Source organism: Anguilla rostrata, chromosome 17 (genome assembly GCF_018555375.3).
Source record: "Anguilla rostrata isolate EN2019 chromosome 17, ASM1855537v3, whole genome shotgun sequence".
NCBI classification, from domain to species: domain Eukaryota; kingdom Metazoa; phylum Chordata; class Actinopteri; order Anguilliformes; family Anguillidae; genus Anguilla; species Anguilla rostrata.
In genome coordinates, this window is record NC_057949.1 from 19,632,854 (window position 1) to 19,654,880 (window position 22,027).

The following is a 22,027-nucleotide window of genomic DNA, read 5'->3' on the forward strand; positions in this document are numbered from 1 at the left end:
GCTCACTGGATGTTTTTCCCACGGCGTGCCGGACTTCCTGCTGCCGTGCGCTATGCGTAGCAAATTGTGGTCACTCACTCACTCACTCACTCACTCATGGACGACCTGAGAGGGACACATGCGCAGGTTGTGCTGCGCAGGTGCATCTCCCAAAATCACCACTTCAAACGGCACAACATTTTTAAGCACAGCTTTATCGCCTAACATTCCTTTAGCTAACTCTAACATGTTAGCGTTTCGCCTACTTTAGTTAACCTAGTTAGCGCGTACCACCGATCCAGATGTATGGACCCACAGAGGACAACAAATAACATTACAGAGGTGAGGACATGCCATAGCTAGCTAGCTATATAGTTAGCCAAGTTTTACTCATGACACTTTGTACAGGTGCGCCGTGGGTCTGGACGGTTTTGTGCTTGTTTGTTTATCCCTCCATCCTCTGTAAACTCTGGAGACTGTAGTGCAAAAAAAATCCCAGGAAGGTAGCAGTTTCTGAGATGCTGGAACCACCATGTCTGACACCAGCACGGTCAAGGTCCTGAAATCATGGGAAGAGAGACGCTCATTGTAATTTTTGGTTGGACAAAAACCTCTTCACCATGTCTGCATGCTTCATACTTTGAGTTGCAGCCACACGATTCACTGTTTAGAGGAGCAGCCCATTTGGGTTAACGAGCAGGTGTACCTAATATAGTGAGTGTAGATACTTTATGTGCATTGAAGAAGATCTGATTGAGCTGTGATTCCTGATTGGGGTGCGGTCTCCTGATTTGAGTACGAATCACTGCAGGTTTTACTGACTCGTGTGTTTCCCCGGTCCAATAAGGACGCCCTATTTGTGCCAGCGTACCATGCTGCTCCTTTTCTCATTACCATAGAATGTGGCTGTATAAAGACTTAAGGAGCTGTACTGTATGCTTTGATGCCAGCACCGGGTTAAAGCAAAGTCACTGAGTCAGATTCTGCTTGCTTCAGTGGTATCGGAGGACTTGACCTTGCAGTGCCTTCCGATACGGCCTTTTCCATCCAATCAGCTGAGCGATGTATCACCATCAGTGTATCGGTGTGTGAATATGTCTGACTATCGCAGCATAAGGCACGGGACAGGTCTCCTTTTCCTCAGCGAGAGAGAGAGAGAGGGACAGAGAGAGAGAAAGAGAGAGGAACAGAGAAAGAAAGAGAGAGTCTGTCATTGCTAGCTTTTCTCTTTCTTCCTTTCCACCTTCTGTACGATCTTTCATTTCACTTGCCCACCACCTCTCTCTCTTTCTTTCTCTGTCTCTCTCTCTGTTTCTCTCTCTCTCTCACATATACACACACACACACACACACACACACACACATATCAGTTTGTCACCATCCATCCCTTTTTCATTGTCTCATCCCTCTCCTTTGTCTCCCTCATTCCATTCTCCCTCCTTCCCTAGCTCCGGTCTTGTAGCTGTGGCACTAAATCACCCCCCCATCCTCCCCAACCACATCCCCTCTCTCTCATTCATTCATTCTGTCCTCCTGTTCTGCATGCTAAGAGTGCGCCGTCTGCTTCTTCAGTATATTGAACTATTTTTAAACCACCCCCCCTCCCTCCCTAACCTTGATTTGCTGAGGGAGAGATTGAGAGATGGAGGCAATGACGGATGGAGAGGTGGAATGAACAAGGGAGGGTGGGATTAAGTAGCGAGAGAGGGATGAGCTGAAGGATAGGAATGAGTGAGAGACAAAGGCAATCCAACACACTTACACACACACACACGCACACACACTGACACTTTCATTAAGTCAGCAGTTGTCTAGAGAAACTTACAGATTAGTCCTATAACAAGGGTAGGTGACAGTATCATAAATAATATAAGATAATGCTACAGTAGACGAATACTGTTGGTCAGGGGATACACAAAAGCTAAGCCAAAGCATAAGTTATGTTACACTTGTCGCACTTCGTGTGGTTGCACCCGTCTTTCCGTGTAGGTAGGGCTCCAAGTCCTCCTCTCTTCCTCCCCATGAGCTGCACTGAAACTAATTTACTGAGATACCCGCAAGAGAAAAATGTTACCACATCTCCCCCATGTGGTATTATTATGTAACTGCAAGTGTTCTCGGTGAAAAGTGATCTCATCTTCAACCGGCAGGCCAGGGTATGTGTGACTTGGAGAATGTTAAGACTATTGGTTCTTGGATTTGTAACAGGCATCCCAGCAGATTTTGCATACTGTCGAGATGACCTGACTGCAGAGCCTTCTCTAGACTTTTGGGGGAATAAAAAATAATTTTGGGGCCCCTCCAGAACACTGGCACCTTCTGATTCTTCTGAAGTCAATATAAGGCGAGAGGGCGGGGCCCTAGGCGCAGTACCTGATCTGCCAAAGTGGGAGGGACGGCGCTCCACTGGCTGTCAGTCTCCTTTAGAAGTGGGCGTGGCCTGCCGACAATAACTGGAGGAGCGCAAAGACATTCAGCAGAAGAAAGAAAGAAGTCGCGTTGTATTTTTCACATGTCATTTATCAGAAAAAGAAAGGTAATCTAACAGCACTGTGGACTGTGAGCGATGTGTTAATTAGTCGTCCTGTGCGATAAACACGTGACAGAATATTGGGACGCCAGCGGGTATGTTCAACAATGTCCTCTGCAGTTCCCTTAATTTAATAATTTTTTACTGAAGGTGAGTGAGCAGATCACAATAAGCAAAGGCTTTACGGCTGTTTTGGAGTTTGAGTTTGGACAGCGCTGGACAGGAGCTGCATGCAATGGATGTTGTCCACACACGGTGAGATCAGAGACCAAGTGAAGGTGTCTGCTCTTCAATTACCACAGAAGTAGTAGTTCCTTGTGAATTCATGCAGGGTGTATTGTGCTCTGGAGGGGGAAGTGAAATGGTTTTGTATCCTTGGTTGGCCTTGTTTGTATCATATCTAGAACATTGTCTGTTTCAGCTTGGAAAAAATGATACTCGATGGCTAATCAAAGAAAGAAAAAGAGGCTTGTGAAAGCTATGTTATTCAAAGTTCAGCTTAGACCACAACGCTGATTTTATTCGTTATTCCCAGTACAAACTTTAGCTTATTTCCAGGCTGAAGAGATTGATTCTAAATGTTTTTGCTTTGAACAAAATGTAACTAAGGTGTTCAATGAAACCATATAGGGCCAGAAGTGGCAGCTGTATCCTCTGTACAGTGAATGTGCTGTTCACACCTAGCTGTAGACCGGTTCTACAGGTTTCTCTGGGCCACGTCACAATGCAGTCCACTGATTCGCTCCACACAAGAGGAAAACAAAAACGGCACTGCTGTATTTGCGCAATTCATATCAAGAGGAATGGTGGTTGTCCACATATCTGTCCATCTGACTTTTCCCAGGGTTCTGTGCTGACACTGGCAAAGGTGCGGGTGTACAATCAAGAATTATACCGTCAATTAATTGCACAGTATCAAAACAAAACATGCAAAACAATTCACCCATTTTTTATGTAGTATGGCAGTGTAAGAAACCTCTCAGATACACTACATGGTCAAAAGTATCTGGGCACCCCTTCTAATTAGTGGGTTTGGCTACGTCAGCCACACCCATTATTAACAGGGGCGTAAAATCAAGCATACAGCCGTGCAATCTCCATAGATAAATCTTGGCAGTAGAATGGGTTGTACTGAAGAGCTCAGTGACTTTCAACATGGCACTTTCTTAGGATGCCACCTTTCCAACAAGTCCGTTTTTCAAATTTCCGCCCTGATAGAGCTTCCCTGGTCAACTAAAAGTGCTGCTATTCAGGTTATTCAGGGCCTATTATAAATAAATAAAAATATTAAAATGTATTAATTTGCACATTTATTATTTGATATCAATGTTCTAAGTTCTTACTGCCTTGCAGGGAGGAACTGGATCAGCTGGCAGCTGAATATACCTCAGACACCCTGAGCTGTATTCATTCAGTGCAGGAGTTCTGTGACAGACATTCAAAATGGCTCCTCCAGAGAAAGACAGAGCTGGAGATGATGCGAGACATCATGGACAGAGCGGAGAAGATCAACCTCACGAGTGACCACTTCCGAAAATCAGAGAAGAAGCTGAAGGCCTTTGGGCAGTTTTTGTGGAGCAAGGCTATCCAGATGACTGCGGAGAGCAGGGCACAGGAGCTGGAGAAGGAGCTGGAATGCCTGCTCCAAGAGACCTTAGAGGGGCTTGAGAAGCTGACCCCCTTCCTGGAGGCCGTGGAGAAACTGGCGGTCACTTCTCTCTCTGTCTTCAGGGAGGAGAATCCGCTGTGTCGGCTCCCCAAGGGGACGAGCGCCATTGGCGTCCGGTCCGTCATCATCTCCGCCAGGCGGGCGTGTCCTCTTCTGATCCATTTCCAGAGGGATGCTGGAGACTTCTTCCTGCCGAGCCTGGTCAACGTGGATGCTCTGATTTTCCAGCTGGAGAAATACGTGGAGGTTTCCCAGGAGTTGTGTGAGAAGCTGCAAAAAAGGTGTTCATCCTCTATCTTCTGACAAACAAGAGTGTAATCTTTGCTATCCTCCACAAACATCTTGTACTATTTTATACAGTTTATCCATGTAGCATTGCAATATTTCTGAGAATAGTCACTGTGCAATGGACCTTGGGGCTAGTGGAGAATCTGACCACCAGCTTCTCCAAAATATTGATCTGGTCATCTAGTTTGGTATTTATGCGAATAAGGTCAAGCCTCTTGTGTGTAATGTGTGGAATAGAGCTGTTTATGATGCAAAGAAATGTCTGATAAAACAGATGATAAAGTGTTTGAGTAGCATATCATACTCTCTTAGAGGTTTTGCTAAATATCCCTGAGAACATGCAGATCTTTTTGATTGTCCATTTCAAAATATAAAAAAAAAAGATTTATCTTATTTTTTTACCAGAGAGCAGACATTCTATCTGATGGACAACAAATTGGATTTCACAGAAGAAGCCATGAAAAATAAGATTGACCATTTGAATCTGCTGACCAGTATCAGGTATGTCTAACCTTGTCTTTTTATCTACTTTGATGTTCGCTTTAAATTAATTATGTGTGGTATTGATGTCTTCGTTATGTCTGACTTCTTTCTATCATAGTGTCATCAGTCTGTTAAAAAAAAAAGGTCATAAAGGAAATCTGCAAAGGAAATGGCTTTGTTGTGCCTGATTCTTGGCTCTGGCTCATTGTGAAACCTCTTCCCCCTCAGATTGGACCAGCACTTCAGGATGGCCTACCTGTTCAGGAGAACTGCCCTCCAATTTGTTGGCCTGCTCAGCCAACGCAGCTCCAGGATGCGCCAGTTCCTGGAGGCTCTGGAGGAAGCAGCCGTTCAGCTGGACAGGATGAAGATGGGGCCAGCATCTCCAGTGTGGCGGGAAGCTCTGTGGGCTTTGCGGGGGGCGTCGTGTCCATCGTGGGCCTGGCCCTGGCCCCGGTGACGGCGGGAGCGTCTCTGACTCTCACGCTGGTCGGCGTGGGGCTGGGCGTCACCAGCGGAGTAAATGGCTTGGCTACAGGCATCGCTGAGATGTCAGTCAACTCTCTCCATGGGAAGAAGGTCAACGAAATCTTGCAACGCTACAAAGAAGATGTGGAGATTGTTCTGGAGTGTCTTGAGCAAGCGGCCAGCTATACTGAGCCAAACCTAGGCTCAAATGTGGTGGACACAGTGGTGGGTGCAGGTAAAATGGGCTTTAAGATGTTTGGTGTCAGTAGGAAAATTGATGCCATTGTGGACGGGGCCTCTGCTTTGGCAGTCATCAAGAACGATCGGCTTGCCACAAGCATGACCAGGGGTGTGGCCCAGGAGGGCAAAGCTGCCCGCAACATTCCGGGCGTGGCAACCGATATCTCCGATTTTGGGAAGGCGGCTAAGGGCACACCCCTCGCTCTTAGCAAGACAGCCAGGGCAGGGTTCATCACCCTCAACTCCATCTTCATGGGACTGGACCTCTTCTTCATCTGCAAAGACAGCATCAGCCTGGCCAAAGGGAGCAAAAGCAGCGTGTCAAAAGTCATCCGAGGGAGGGCCAGCCTTTGGAAAACTGAGCTGGATGCATGGGAGAGGATCAGTCACTCTCTATGCATAGGGATATGGAGGTTCAGGAAGAGTATGGAGGTCCTACAGAGGCCATTTTACTCATAGATGAAGAAAACAGGAAGGCCATTACAACTGCAAGATTCTAAACTGTAATCTTGTGAAACTTGAGGCCTCATATAGAAAATAGTCTTACAATGAAATTGTATCTTAAATAGTGAATTACACAGAAAACCGTGGCCAAGTAGTTATTTATAAAATTCCACTTTTACATTGACGGGATTGTATCCCCATGTAACTTTTATACTCGAGGCAAGTTAATTACCTACTGGTTATGTTGAGGTACTGCACATTTGCTTTAAGAAAAGCTATCAATTTTAGGCACAAATAGTACAATAAATGTTGTACTATTAAAATTTTCTTAAGATTATGCTTGCTTAAATCATATCCAAGATTTATTTTTTTTATAAAAGAGGCCCCTGGCTCTACTCTACAACACTGGTGACATGGCAAGCCATGTAAGTCAAAAGATAAGACTGATTGACCAGTAGCTATAAGTTCCCACACAGACGCTTCTGGCCCTACACAGAGAGCTGAACATGTGGTGACAGCATTGGTTGAGATGTTGATGCCTTTCATGGGCACAAGAGGCGAGAAGAAGAGATGGAAGGGGAAGAGTGAAGATGAGTGGCCATGCATCACCCATTCCATCGGCAGCAGCACTGTAGGTAGGAGAGATATGGGAAGAACCAAAAGGTAAGAAATGCAAGGATAGTGTCAGTAGGTGTGTCAGTAAGTGAAGTGTCAGTAAGTAGAGTCAGGAAGTAAAGCAATGCAATTAACTTTTGTTGAGATAGTAAAGAATGAGTTCATTGAAACTAACCCATTCTTTACTATCTCAACAAAAGGTAATTGTTTGTGATTGAATATGGAAGCAATGTCATTTGTGCTGAGGGAGATTGCTAAAGTATCAATGAATATGAGCTGGGTGACGTCATGATAAATCAAGCCATTAACTTCTTTATTATTTAAAGAAAATCACAATAATGAACAGTAGGTACAATTGGGAATAAATGGGCACAAACGTAAACTGGAAATGGCTGTTGCAAGCACTGTTGAAAAGTACACCTATGGTCCCCAACTGGACGCCATATAAGTATAAGTACTGAGGATTCCAAAGTTTATTTTGACCATCTAGTCTAAGGCAGTGTAGCACAGTGGGTAAGGAACTGGGCTTGTAACCGAAAGGTCGTAGGTTTGTACCCTTGAGCAAGGTACTTAACCAAAATTGCTTCAGTATATATCCAGCTGTATAAATGGATACAATGTAAAAATGCTATGTAAAAGTTGTGTAAGTCGCTCTGGATAAGAGCGTCTGCTAAATGCCTGTAATGTAATGTAATGTAATGCAGTGCTCTGGAAGTGCAATCTAGTGTAGTATAACAGGTAAGGAATTGGGCTTGTAATTTACAGGTTGCAGATTCAATTCCTCGGTAGGACACGGCTAGTGTACCCTTGAGCAAGGTACATTACCTAAATTGATTCAGTATACATCCAGCTGTATAAATGGATGTTATGTAAAAATGGAAAAGTTGTGTAAGTAGCACTGGATATGAGTGTCTGCTAAAATGGCAGCAGTGTAATGTAAAAATAATCCAAGCCTTTGGGACTAGATGCTGAATTCTATCAGATTCAGGGGCCAGAGGGCAGGAAACAGACCTGTTTACTCTGCTGTTACCCATCTCTGTGAGTGTGAAAAAAAATTAAAAGCATATCAGAAATGATGTTTTATTAAAAATATAGAAATTTTATTTGAAAGTAATTATAAATATGAGTAATAAGAACCAAGGAAGCAACCATTTAAAAAAACTAATTTTTTTGAATGTATTTATTTATTACTAAAGTTTAAGTATATGTGAGTGCGAACCCAATACATTATATTTACATTACATACGTATATTTGGCAGACACTTTTATCCAAAGCGATGTACAATAAGTGCATACCGAAGGTCACTGGAACAACTACAAACCACAGGTCCAATAAGGTACAATGCTCATTATGTAACAGTTATTCATAGCCACAAACACGTTAAGTCCAATTCACACAGTAAGCATTGGCTAGGTCAGAGAGTAATGTTAAATCAAACTAGGACACAAGACAGCAAGCTACAACATCAAGAGTGCACAATATGCAATCCTCTCATTGGCACAGTAACATCTGAGAAGCAACTTAGGGGACAGAAATGATAGAAGGAGAAAATGAAACAAAGTGTGTGTACATAAGAATGTCCGGTAATGTCTGTTTCTGTAGTGAAATAAAAAATAGTTTTTTTTTTAGGTAGGAATTATAAGCACAAGCACATTTCAGTTTTCATCTCTGGTAGTGGCGACATAGCTCAGGAGGTAAGAGCGGTTGTCTGGCAGTCAAAGGGTTGCCGGTTCGATCCCCCACCCTGGGTATGTCGAAGTGTCCCTGAGCAAGACACCTAACCCCTAATTGATCTGGTGAATGCAAGGCATCAATTGTAAAGCGCTTTGGATAAAAGCACTATATAAATGCAGTCCATTTACCGTCCATTAGTAGTTTTGTGTATTTTGTTAATTTTGTCTTGTACTTTGTCCAAAAAAAAAAAAAAAAAAAGACGAAACATTCCCAAAGATCAGGGTGTCACGCATTCAGGTTTCAGTGCTTCTGGGTCTGATCACATCAGGGAGTGTAACTCCACAGGTGACCAGTAACCCATCCTGCCCCTGACTAACGGGGGCATTGAAAAAGTCATGGGACTATGAAGGATGCCATCTTTCAGGAGGTGACTCAGTGCTCACGGGGTACAGACAAACTGGTAAAAAGGTCATTAAAAAAATAACAAAATATTTTCACCAGAGTTTTGTGCATATTGTACCTTCATAATAAGATACATTGGCAAAAAACATGCCTAAAAATACATACAGACACCATCACCTGAAATCCACTGGAGCATAAAGGAAAAATGTGAATTAGTAAGTGGTCATGGCAGAAGGCATTTTCACAGAGAGAAATGTTTTTGTCTAATCTGTTTTCTTTTTTTGCAGTATGCATACAGATCTGTGGCGTTAGGACGCAGTTTTTCTCACGTGTCACTCATTGTAGCTACACTGACCGGGGCACGAACTTCTGCGAACATCAATGCGATGACGTTAGAATGCAGCGATCTCCTGCTGAGAACATCGCCACCGTGCGCTCTTATTTTGCAACTAAACTGCAAGATCGTGAGCTGAAGTCATCTGCATTACTGCGCATGAGAAGTACAACTAGTTCGAGATGTGGGAGTGGCTCTGGAGGTGCGTAGAGGGAAGTGACTCTCAGAGAAAATAAAAAGTTGATGCGAAAACGAAACTAGGATTTTGACTAATAATATATATCCATGGATTGGGATGAAGTTTCACTTCAAGCATGAGACTGAAACTGCTACAGGACCAGAGCTGCCCAGTGTACCATTAGAAAAGTCAGTCCTGATTTGTGTTCGAGGAAACTTTCTTACAATATCGTGTGTAAGATAACACATGTATAGAATAGAAGATACTGTTTTTTGACAGTAGTTCGGCATAAAAAGAGATAGCAGCACCCTGTAGGAAAATATGTTGCTTTTCGTCTTCGAAGGGATTAACGGATTGTGGACTGCGTCTTCAGTCCATTACATCGTACTTATTCTACTATTTACTGTTTTTCAGAGTACAAAAGGAAGTCTAACCCGCGACTTGTAGATTTCCTAAAAGAAGTATTGCTACTGCCGGGGTACTTCCTGGAGCAATACTTTAGTTTCAGTGTTGTTATCGTGTTTTTGCAAAGTGTCGTTTAATTTTTATGTCAGTTAACGGATAATGTTTTGTCACACAGAGTTTCTGTGATAGTTTTGTTAACGATAATTCCACTAAGAGGCTGCACAACTCTGCTGAAGTTCGAGTTTGCACAGCGCTGAACCGGAGCTCCATCATGGTCCATACACGGTGAGATCAGAGAGACAAGTAAACGTGTCTGCGCTTCCCACAACAGTAGTACTTTCTAGTGAATTCATACGGGGTCCTCCTTGTGCTTTGTGTTGGAGGATGAAAGGGGTATGCACCAGAAAATTCATTAAAAAAAAAAAAAAAAAGGTTTTCAATTCAATACTTACAAGAGAAAGTAAGCATTATTAAAAAATATATTTACATACCATTTGGAAATAGGCTAATTAAAAGCATTAACAAAAATAAAAAATGAGCAATAATAAAAACTCAGACAGTAATTGTTTTTCAAAACAATTTGAGTACAAATTCTAGAAAGTAACAATTATTAAAGTGAATGTAAATTTTATAAACATATAAGTAATTATATGTGTAGTGCAGTAATTAGAGTAGTTTTTACTGTGCTTAGCAAAGTGAAAAGTAGTCCTAGCAATAGGAAACAACAGATGTTTCTGAATAGAAAACTAAAAGGGATCCACAGATACTGACAGCAGCTTCACCACCTCAAGTGTAGTGCTAGCACAGGTTTCGACCCAGACTTGCAATTCTCATGTAGCGTCATGTCTGCACTTAACCACTGCTGAATACAATGATACAATGATTGCATTATTACACTGAATAATTATATAAATACAGCCTAAAGTGAAGCGCTGGTTTAAGGTATGAACTGTTTACGATATTAATGTGAAATCAATGTTCTAAGTTCTTACTGCCTTGCAGGGAGGAACTGGATCAGCTGGCAGCTGAATATACCTCAGACACCCTGAGCTGTATTCATACAGTGCAGGATTTCTGTGACAGACATTCAAAATGGCTCCTCCAGAGAGAGACAGAGCTGGAGATGATGCGAGACATCATAGTCAGAGCGGAGAAGATCAACCTCAAAATTGACCACTTAAAAAAATCAGAGAATAAGCTGAAGGCCTTTGGGGAGTTTTTGTGGAGCAAGCTTTCCCAGGTTACCGCAGAGAGCAGGGCACAGGAGCTGGAGAAGGAGCTGGGATGCCTGCTCCAAGACACCTTGAAGGGGCTTGAGAAGCTGACCCTCTTCCTGGAGGCCGTGGAGAAACTGGCGGTCACTTCGCTGTCTTTCTTCAGGGAGGAGAATCCGCTGTGTCGGCTCCCCACGGGCACGAGTGCTGCCGCCGTTCGGTCTGTCATCGCCTCCGCCAGGCGGGCGTGTCCTCTTCTGATCCATTTCCAGAGAGATGCTGGAGACTTCTTCCTGCCGAGCCTGGTCAACGCAGAATCACTGGCTTTCCAGCTGGACAAGTACATGAGGGTTTCCCAGGAGCTGTGCGAGAAGCTCCAGAAAAGGTATTTTTAATGAGGTTTCGATCAAATCACAGAATAACATACTCCTTGATTCTCTAGCAGACCATTGATAGTTTCCACATTTACCTACACACTTCAATATACAATGAAAATGCTTTGTATTTATTTGATCATTTATTTTTAAAGTATTTTTTTATTATTACAGAATGCCGAATTATATGTAGATAATGAGAAAGATTCATGAGCTGTGTGTCTTCTGTGTCTTCTGTTTTACTATGTGCCACAACACTTATATATTCTTTTAAGTCACCAAAGAGCCCACACACCTTGTTTTCAAGGCATAAACTGGTCATTCACTTAAATGAAACCACAAAAGAACCCACAGACACTGTGGCCCTGTGGGACTTGAGTCTGACAGTCCTGCGGAGTAAAATGTTCAGTGTTAAATTAACCCTTACAGTGTACATATAGTCCCTTTTGGATTCATATGTACACTGTAAGAGTTGGACGTGTGTCTTGGCACGTACATTCATCTTATCTGCAATCTACCACCTGATCCCCCCAGCCTCATACTTGATATTATCTGATTTTGTGGCCGATTGCGTTCATTAGCTTGGGAAAAGATGAAAAATTCATCGCTAACCCAGCAACCAGGGCACCACCAGATCCTTCTAACATGTACAAGTACGGTATAAAAGCAAAACATATGGTCATATTGAATTATAGTCCATTGGGACCAGGGGAGTTAAACAGCGATTAATTCTCTTACTGTTTGTGCAAACAGTAGTCTTTTACATACTGCAGAATATGTTTCAGTGGTTTTATTCATGGGATGTATCCTTATGTTAATAAATATAATACAAATACTATATATTTCTAAAATCAAACTGTATTTCTGAGTCCATCGTAATTCCCAAATGCATGTGTAAATACAGTGCCAGATGTGTGTCATTTTTTCTTACAAAGAAAAGAAAAGCAAGCCTGTAAGAATGATCCATGCTCCAATTTGACCAATGAAGCCATTCAGACCATGTTTGACCATTTGACTCACCTGACCAATATCAGGTAAGCACATCCTGATCCGGAATGAGGTTTAATCTTGACATCGAGACATTAAATTCACTGTGGAATATGGATGCAGAAATCTCAGGTGATTCATTTGCATGATTTGATAACTCTGCTTCTTCTTGGCGTAGTGAGTTCAAGTGTATTAATTCTTTTCCTAATGTCAAAGTCCATTAACTTTAACCAACCTGTCTTAGGTCCATCTCTTCATGATTAACTCTAGTGCTTATAATGAAAACTTGGCAAACAGTGACACTCCTTAAATAAAGTAAATAAAGTTTGTGAACATGTTCACAGAGGATGGGCCAACTCTAATCTCTATGAAAATGATGCTAATCAATGTAATACAGACAAAGTCCTCCTGTTCACAAGCAAGGAGCTGATAAATTATCTGGTAATCTGCTGTGTAAAAGAAAACGGGGTGGAGCCCTAGCTGATTGCGAAACCTCTTTCCCCTCAGATTGGACAGGCACTTCAGGATGGCCTACCTGTTCAAGGGAGCTGCCCTCCGATTTGTTGGCCTGCTCAGCCAACGCAGCTCCAGGATGCGCCAGTTCCTGGAGGCTCTGGAGGAAGCAGCCGTTCAGCTGGACAGGATGAAGATGGGGGCCAGCATCTCCAGTGTGGCGGGAAGCTCTGTGGGCTTTGTGGGGGGCGTCGTGTCCATTGTGGGCCTGGCCCTGGCCCCGGTGACAGCGGGGGCATCTGTGATCCTCACGCTGGTCGGCGTGGGGCTGGGCGTCACCAGTGGCGTGAACAGCTTAGCTACGGGTATCACCGAGCTGTCAGTCAACTCTTATCACGGGAAGAAGAGCAACGAAATCTTCCAGAGCTACATGGAAGACGTGGAGACTATTCTGGAGTGTCTGGAGCAAGCGGCCATCCCCATTATACCCAATTCAGTGCCACACGTGCGGAATGTTGCAGCAGGTGTTGCAATCTTAGTCAAAACTACGGGCATGGTGGGTAAAGGAATAGATACCGCGGTGGACTGTGCTTCCGCCATGAAGGTGCTGAAAAGCGACGAGATGGTCTCAAGTGTGGCCAAGGTGGTGTCTCAGGAAGTCAAAGCTGCCCGAAACGTCCCTAACATGGCCGCAGATCTCACCGATTTTGGGCAGTTGGCTAAGGGCACCCCACTTGCCCTTAGCAAATCAGCCAGGGCAGGGTTCATCGCCCTCAACTCCATCTTTATGGGCCTGGACCTCTTCTTCATCTGCAAAGACAGCATCAGCCTGGCCAAAGGGAGCAAGAACGATGTGTCAAAGGTCATCCGAGGGAGGGCCAGTCTGTGGAAAACTGAGCTGGATGCATGGGAGAGGATCCATCGCTCTCTATGCATAGGGATATGGAAGTTCAGGAAGAGTATGGAGGTCCTGCAGAGGCCATTTTACTCATAGCTTAGAAAAACTTATTGTCTTTACCAGCTGCATAATCACTCAGGAGCTCCTTTTAAATCAGTACTCAAGACGCATCTTTTAAGCCACGCTTACAAAACCTTTCTAAATCCTGACATGACATAGCTCACTGCTGTAATGATAACTATCCAGAAGAAATTGTTTATGTATTTACTAGCTTTGCTCTGTAGTTATTGTGATGTATCGATTTGTTATTTGTACTAATATTTGCTGTTTTAGAGCTTGGTTCATTTGTTAATGATATCTAATTTGTTTTCACCTAATTTGTTTTCTGATTATTCTGCAAAGTGAACGTGAAATCAAAGATAGCAGTCAGATTTGTGTACACCTCCCTAATACCACACATCAAACATGATTTTATCCCCCTTTACCTCAGATTTGTAATGCCCAGTTCTTCATATAAGACCTGTACCTTTGCTTGTGTTAGCTTGGGATACCGCGGTAAACATGAGAGATGGAAGACTCACACATGTAACCAGGCGCTGTTGCCGCCTTTTCTGCATGGTCCACCGGCTGAGCTGCACAGCGACACAGTCGCAGCTGCCGTAGGCAAACTGGCCAATAGGGAAGCACCCTGTGGGGCTGCTCCACCTTATTGGCACCAGCACTGTCTGGATTGGAGTTTTGACCTTGGAGTGGGCCGCTGACCTAAGAGAAGTTGCATGTTTATGAAACAAACAAAGAAGGATGTAAAGGCAGAACTGTGTTTCCAAAAGCAACACGAGCCCTGATCTCACGGCCAGCCCAAAATGAAGAATCCCAGTTGTGAAGTTGTTTTTTTTTTTGGGGGGGGGGGGGGGGGGGCAAACATTGAGACTGGAATAGCCCATTGTTTGAATGTAAGGGAGAAGTCTTAACGGTCAAATTACAGCCGTGGACTTTGATCTTTTAAAACGGCACACCCATGGCTATGAGTAGAAAAATTAACAACTAAATACAGGAGTGTTGATACTCTGATGAGCACTTGTGGTTTCAGATAGCATTACTGATAATGTTTCTGAACATTGCCCAGGGCTGTAGTTGTACAAAGAAAACAGCAATCTGTTTTATTTATATTTATTGACCCTCATGTGCAATGGTGTCGAGGTACAATAAAATCAAGAAGAATTTTAAGAAAATATGAAATATAAAAGAAAAAGAAGAAATAATAACAATCAACTGAAACATTTACAATCCAAATAAACATGGATCAAGGTCAAAGATCAAAATTTTCCTGATGTTACGAAAGAATCAACTGTCTGTATTTTTTGCAGTTCATTCCAGGTATGAGGAGCACAGAAGTTAAAAGCAGTTTTTCCATGCTGAGACTGTGGATAGTGATATCCGGCATTCCAAATCAAGACTGATTACAGATAAAGGGGCAGTTTACAAAAAAGGGCTTTATAAATAAACAAAAACCAGTTCTGATTTCTCCTTATGGAAAGAGATGGCCGGCCTACTTTTTTAAATATATATGATTCTTTGTTATCTTCCAAATGGTTAGTAATAATGGCCACAGGTCCACACCTGTTAAGCGTCTATTGATTCATCTCAGTCTTTAATATAATTGTTTGCAATAAAGCACAATAAGCACAAGGAAAGTTTATTCTTCATGATAGGCATAGCTATTTCTGACGTGATGTGGTTTAAGAGGGTAAATAATCCCTCTAATCAAGAAGAGCACCTAATTAAAGTTATAACAGTTTGCTAAAACTCAGGAATTGAAATTGTGTTTGGAACGAAAGCCAGTATGCACAGGACCGAGTTTGGAATCACCGATCTACAACAGGGGTGTCAAACTTTTGTGGCTTTCTTTAAATCAGCTGCCAATAAGGGAGAACAAGGTGTGTGGAACATGTCCTTTGAAAGAGGGCAATCGTGCAATGCAGTTGCTGTGATCAAAGATGGACAAATAGTATTGAAAAACATTCAGACGTTTCAGTCGACCAATACCCTAGAGCAGTGGTGTCAAACTCGTGCCATGGAGGGCCGTGTGTATGCAGGTTTTCATTCCAACCAATTAATGCTGCCTTAATTGAGTCCAATTACTCATTCAGCCATATGCGTTTAACTGCATTGAAGCACAGAATATAAGAAAATTTTTATTTAGACAATGCGGGTCACCATAGACGTCGGGTCACCATTGTGCACAAACCTGCATCCCTAATTCAGCAAATAATTTAACTAATTATATAATCAAGATCTGAGGCTGGAATGAAAACCTGCATACACACGGCCCTCCATGGCACGAGTTTGACACCACTGCCCTATAGGTACAGAGGAAAAAGGTACCTAATGCAGTTTTAATAATACATATAACAACCACCGCTGAGAGGTCTAGCTACGTTAATAAGTAACTAAAATAGTTCCTTGTTATCAGTCGTTCATTTAGTTAGTGTAACACAGGACAGCCAGCTCGGCTCTCTTGGTCTCACGCGATCCATTTCACATTTGATTTCTATTTACGTTTCAGTCTTCAACGTAGCCCGGGACGAATATTATGGAGGTTGTCAATCCTTACCTATGTCGATATAAAGGTTATGTCTTTTCAACAGGAGTTACTACGCCAGAATACATCGATTCGCTCCAAACATTCGAGATAAGGGACAGCGATATTTTTCTGGTCACCTATCCAAAATCAGGTCGGGATCTCGTCCGTTTTCGTAGCGTTTGAATTTAGACGTTTTAGAATTAGAATTTAGAATTTAGAACGTTAATTCTTACACGATCATTTTTGTAAGGAAAAAAGAAAAAGTGATATGTGTAGGCGTGCCGTTTAGAATTGTAGACGAACGTTTTCATTCAGTGCTGTGTTGAAAGTCATATCTCCACAAAAGCTGTTTTCAGTGCCTACAAAACTGCCGAGTTACTCACGCATAAAGCACTGTTTTAGTTATTCATTAAAACTTGCAAAATCTAGGTCTGCCATTAAAAGTATTTATATCAAAATGAGGCCAAGTTACAACAAACAATATTGGCCATCTTAGCTCACGCAAATTAATAAACGAGCTCTATTCCAAAGCAATGCTACCCAATGTTTCCTAAATTTATTTAATGTAACTTGGCCCAGTGTTTTATATTATCGTCTGAAGAGAATGTAGTCATTCAAAGTTCTATCTGTCACATGAAAGTGTCAAATGTCACTATCGTGGAAATAAACTGCAATTCAGCTGTATTACACCTAAAACATTTTTAACAAGACTACACTAAATGTTCGAACAACTGTCTGCATCCAGTGCTTTGGGTGTGTGAACAGCACATCATGAATAAAATTCATTAGTCTGATTATGATGATGATTATTATTGTTGTTGTTATTAGAAAATTGTTTATTATTATTATTATTATTATTATTATTATTATTATTATTAGTTTACATTTTAAAAGCAATTGTACTATTGTACTTGTTTGGCTAAACTTAAATCTGTTTGGCTAAACCCACAAACACAGCGTACATTAATGTAAACATATGTCTGGATAGGTTTGTAAAATTATGTATTTATTTAATAGGCCTAAATATTTCTAATTTTTATCTGTATTTATTTATTCTCTAGTGTAAATAAATGTGTGTTTCTTGGTATTATCCTCTATTGGTAAATGTGAATGTTATATTCAAGCAATGGGATGTGCCTTTGTTTGTATCTGTAACCTTCCTTAGGCTATTTTAGAATAATTATTGTGACTGATAGGTTACTGATAGCTGACAGAGTGGCGCTTGGAAACCAGCCATCACTAAAACTAACGGGCAACGGGCCAAATCGAGTTTGAGAAGAAAAAGAGAAAAAAACATGCAATGCTGAAGAATGTTAAACTTTCAAGGATTTTAAGGAGTGGTGTATTTGATGGATTCAAATCCTTCATGCTTTGTACTGTATTGAAGCTGTTTTATTGTTAGAACAGTTAGTACTGGTTTAGAAGGCTTCAGAACTCTGTTCTTCACTTCCATCCTTCTTAGGCACTATATGGACTCAGCAGATCCTCATGTTGCTCTGTGAGGCAGACCTCCCAAATGACGTTGTGTATGACAACAACCTGGAGACCATGCCCTGGCTGGAGTACCTCGATGGGCGCCCCGACTACGCCTTGCGCCCCTCCCCTCGTTTATTTGCCTCTCATCTAACCCCCGCGCTAATGCCCCCCGGACTGAAGAGCAAGAGGGCCAAGGTGGGGTTCTAAGGGAACGAAATGGGGTGAACACAGAGACAAAAAGCTGGCTTCCAGGAACTGGAGCCGATGCACTCTTGTGGCTAAATAAATTATCAGTGTAGTGTAATGATTGAAATGGAAGAGGGATAATAATCTGTGTGTAGAGGATGGAGGCAATGTTTCTTATTGTGGTGGTGGAACAATACGAAATTAAGAAGGCAGCAGAAGTGTGATTTACACACACAGACACAGACAAGGGAATTTTGCCAATTTACATTACATTACATTATAGGCATTTAGCAGACGCTCTTTTCCAGAGCAACTTACACAACTTTTATGCATATCATTGACATTGCAACCATTTATACACCAGGATATATACTGAAGCAATGCAGGTTAAGTACCTTGCTCAAGGGTAAAACGAGAGTGCCCTACCTGGGAATTGAACCTGTGACCTTTATATCCATTATACTGTGTTCCATGTCAGATTGTGTATGTGATGAGGAACCCAAAGGACAATGTGGTCTCCTATTTTCACTTCTGCCGTGCTTGGACCAAACTGGAGACCCCAAAGAGCTTTGAGGACTTCATGGAGCAGTACCTGGAGGGAGTAGGTTAGAACACACACTTACACCAGCATACACGTGGCCACATGCACAAACACGCCTGCACAAACTGTAACCATTACTGCCCTCAGCATAGGAGACAGCCATTAATCTTACATTACACTAGGACACAAGAAGAGTTTAATACAGATTATAACACCTCCGATTTCACTTTGCGGGGGAGATGACTTGTTTTAGGCCAGTGGTAACCAACCCTGTTACTGGAGATTTATTGTTCTGTAGGTTTTCACTCCAACCCTAAAAACACATCTCATTCAACTGCTAGAGATTTTGTTGAGCTGCTAATTAGTGGAGACAGGTGTGCCAAATTGGGATTGAAATGAAAACCTACAGGATGGTAGATCTACAGGAACAAGGTTGGTTACCACTGGTATAGGCATAGGAGATGTCTTGGACCTGAGGAATGAGGTTTAGTCTGAAGCATATTCGGGGGGGGGTGTCATTATGGGAACTATAATTCTATTCTGGATTATTCAAATCAGTATTTAGGTTTTTGTTTTTGGACTTTTGGCTATGAAATTTCCCATAAATAGACACACAGCTAGGTATCCCGGAGACAGTGTGTGTTCTGTATTTACAGTTGGTGCTGCTTCCTGGTTTGATCACACCAGGGAATGGTACTCAAAAAGAGACCAGTACAGCATCCTGTTCTTGAGGTACGAGGACATGGTCAAGGTGAGACGGCTGTACAAGTAATGCCCTTTAGTTTGAGAAACGATTTCTGCCAATCATATTGAGATCATTCATTATCATTATTACATCAGCTAAAGGTGAGCAGTGATGGTGGAGACAAAAAGAAATTAGCAGATTTTACAAATTCTATGTTTGAATGATTTACTGTGGTTGTATCCTGAAAGATGAGGTGCAACTGTACTGTACAAGCAAATCGATGACGTAATGAAAGATGAGGTACAACTGTACTGTATAAGCAAATCGATAATGTAACATAGGATCCACACTCTTTGATTTTCCAGTTTGGTTCCTAGAAACCAAACCGCAGTTCCTTTCTCTTGGTGTATAAGGTACATTCTCTGTGAATATACCCTATATTACCCAAGAACTCCATATGTGCAGAAACGTTGATAGCCAATCTTCAATGAAATCAAGCCAGAACATTATGTGTGTGTCTTGATATTCTACATTTTATCAAACAGTGTATTTTGTCTGACCAAGAGAAGCCTCTTAAGCACATTAATTCCCTATAAAGCGAGGATTGTTGCCACATCTTCCCTTGTGGTCTCACAGGATCTGAGGTCTGAGGTGTTGAAGATAAGCAAGTTCCTTGGGAAGAACCTGGACGGCTCGGCCATCGACCGCGTGGTGGAGAGGGCCACCTTCAAGAACATGAAAAAGGACCCCAAAGCCAACTACGAGTTCCTGCCCCAGGAACTGCTTGATCGTGAGCAGGGACACTTCCTGCGCAAAGGTCAGGGGTCATGTTATAAACCATCAATTCTGAAACTGGGGAACTTCTGCAACAGGGGTGTCTATGTTGTCTATGTTGTCTGTCTACAATGCGTGCTTCAAATCCTATAATTGATTCTGGCAGCTATATTCCTGTACTTGCAATTGTTTTGCCATATGTCTGGGAACCAGTGTTCTAAAACCTGTGCAAGGTTGGCAAGTGTATAGAAGGATTAACTTGGACAGTATTCTGGCAGGTACGGTCGGGGACTGGAAGAACACCTTCACAGTGGCCCAGAGCGAGCGGTTTGACCAGGTCTTCCAACAGAGGATGAGGGACCTCCCCTTGCAGTTCACATGGGACATTCACGAGCATCCTGAGTAAAGCAGCCATGGTCCATTACTTAGTCTTATTATCATCTTCTAAACAAACGGCTGTTTTCCCCCTTAAGTCTTGAAATTTCTCATATGCTGAAATTGCTGTAATTGCATTTAGTGTCCTTTTAATTTTAAGTTTGAATGCCAAACTGTGACATTAAATAGAAATCATCAATTGAAAGCCTTAATGTCTGTGTAGGTAATGGTTGTTGAGGCCTGGCAATGGAATTTACAATTTTGGAGGCAGCACCAGTTTCAAGTGAAGATCAGTGTGGTATGACTGGCCTTTTAACATGGGTGGTATTTTTACCCGGAGGCATAGATTACACGGCTGGTTACACTTAACAGTTTTCGCCTACAACCATCAGCTCTGCACTTAAAAGCAGGAGTAAATTTCTATCTTGTATTGGTATTCAATAGCTGAGCTGAATTCTTTTTTCATGTTTGATCTTGTTAAGAAGAGGCTAAAACCATGAATCCTCAATATCATTGTGCTTAGTCCTGCATTTAAGAAACATAAATTCTCTTTAATAAGTACATTTTTCAGCTTTTATATAAGCCAGTCCTAAATGTGCCTGACCCCCCTTCTACACTTTAACTCGACATCGCCCAATCAGGGAAAGCCTCCTCAAGTTCTCCTAGATAAGTCTTAATGATGGCCGCAGGAAAAAGTTTTTAGTGCATTTTAGAGCCTTGGAGAACAAGGGTCTTCCTCTTTATTTCAGTGGGGGGTTCCATGGTTGTGTGACCACAACATCCAAGTTTTTCCAGCTTGTTTCCTTTTGTTCCTGTTGTGTAGAAACTGGAAGGGAAACTGGAAGTTGGTAATACTCACAAATTCTGGTTTATAGGTCTCTCTATTTACTGGAAATTTTAAATTAATGTCTGGTTTAACGTCTTGTTTTTGGGAAATAAGTAGTGAGCCTACATTCATTAATTGATGTATGATGTCAATTCATTATTCTAATTGATCTATATCCTGTTGTTCATTTAGTAAAGTAATTTGATCGTAAGACTTTATTTACAGTTGTTTTTCACTTGTTAGTTGATTCCATCAACAAATTCGTCTCCATGCTCAAGCTGATCTGGTTGCCCAACTGTTTGGGATTATACTGCTGGGTGCCAAGGATTACATGGCGGGGTGAAACCTTTAATGTTTATTTAATTTTTATGGGCAATCCCCTATCTATTTAGTTATAATACAAGAGCACAGATATCAACATCACATTGTTCTATTGAACCCACTGCATTGACTAATGTTTAGCACCTGTTTATATTGCTAAAAAGTTGAAAAAATTAAACATTCTGTGATGTGAACTTTGAGTGATCATTGAGCTTATTACTGTTTTTTCATTGTATGACTTGGCCTTGCACCACCATGCAATTACACTTCCATCTTGGCTTTTTATAATGATTTAGAAAAACGCCAAATTACTTGGTTTAACAAATTTCGTTTGTTTACGCAATGGAGAGTTGCTAAACATCTATTCCCCGATGCTGTTTTCGCAGCCGACAGATCCCAGGCAACGATCACACTTGGCTTGGGTGGTTCAATCTGCATGCAAAGTTCATATTATGTACATTTTAATATTTTATTAAGAACATAAATGCCGTAGGGAACAGTCGGTACAAATGTAACGCATCGTAAGTGTAACATGGTCAACAACTTTTTTGTACACTGCTGCTACAGTAGCCATTTCAGGTTTGTACACACTCAGTTCAGTCCTCTACAGTGTGCCAAAAGAA

General features: G+C 41.9%; 2 protein-coding genes and 1 pseudogene across 8 annotated transcripts; all 3 read left to right on the plus strand.

The window, feature by feature from the left end:
* Positions 1 to 2,208: 2,208 nt before the first annotated feature.
* LOC135243037 (uncharacterized) lies at positions 2,209 to 6,116 on the plus strand (annotated as a pseudogene).
* Positions 6,117 to 9,191: 3,075 nt separating this feature from the next.
* On the plus strand, positions 9,192 to 14,342 carry LOC135243036 (apolipoprotein L4-like). 3 transcript variants are annotated; one of them, XM_064314491.1, is made up of 5 exons: positions 9,192 to 9,329; positions 9,886 to 9,995; positions 10,713 to 11,309; positions 12,234 to 12,332; positions 12,793 to 14,342. In XM_064314491.1, the coding sequence occupies exons 2-5, from the start codon at positions 9,982 to 9,984 to the stop codon at positions 13,730 to 13,732; spliced, it is 1,650 nt and encodes a 549-aa protein (XP_064170561.1). In that variant the 5' UTR covers positions 9,192 to 9,329; positions 9,886 to 9,981; the 3' UTR covers positions 13,733 to 14,342. The 3 variants fall into 3 exon arrangements, with proteins under 3 accessions (XP_064170561.1, XP_064170559.1, XP_064170560.1); XM_064314489.1 differs by lacking the exon at positions 9,192 to 9,329 and adding an exon at positions 9,338 to 9,539; XM_064314490.1 differs by lacking the exon at positions 9,192 to 9,329 and adding an exon at positions 9,354 to 9,493.
* A 965-nt stretch (positions 14,343 to 15,307) lies between these two features.
* LOC135243038 (amine sulfotransferase-like) lies at positions 15,308 to 21,301 on the plus strand. 5 transcript variants are annotated; one of them, XM_064314495.1, is made up of 8 exons: positions 15,308 to 15,684; positions 16,000 to 16,017; positions 16,285 to 16,371; positions 17,683 to 17,891; positions 18,448 to 18,487; positions 19,080 to 19,174; positions 19,745 to 19,925; positions 20,161 to 21,301. In XM_064314495.1, exons 1-8 carry the CDS (start codon positions 15,480 to 15,482, stop codon positions 20,286 to 20,288), a joined length of 963 nt encoding a protein of 320 aa, XP_064170565.1. In that variant the 5' UTR covers positions 15,308 to 15,479; the 3' UTR covers positions 20,289 to 21,301. The 5 variants fall into 5 exon arrangements, with proteins under 5 accessions (XP_064170565.1, XP_064170563.1, XP_064170564.1 ...); XM_064314493.1 differs by having other exon boundaries at positions 15,313 to 15,684; positions 18,361 to 18,487; XM_064314494.1 differs by lacking the exon at positions 16,285 to 16,371 and having other exon boundaries at positions 15,315 to 15,684; positions 18,361 to 18,487.
* Positions 21,302 to 22,027: the final 726 nt, after the last annotated feature.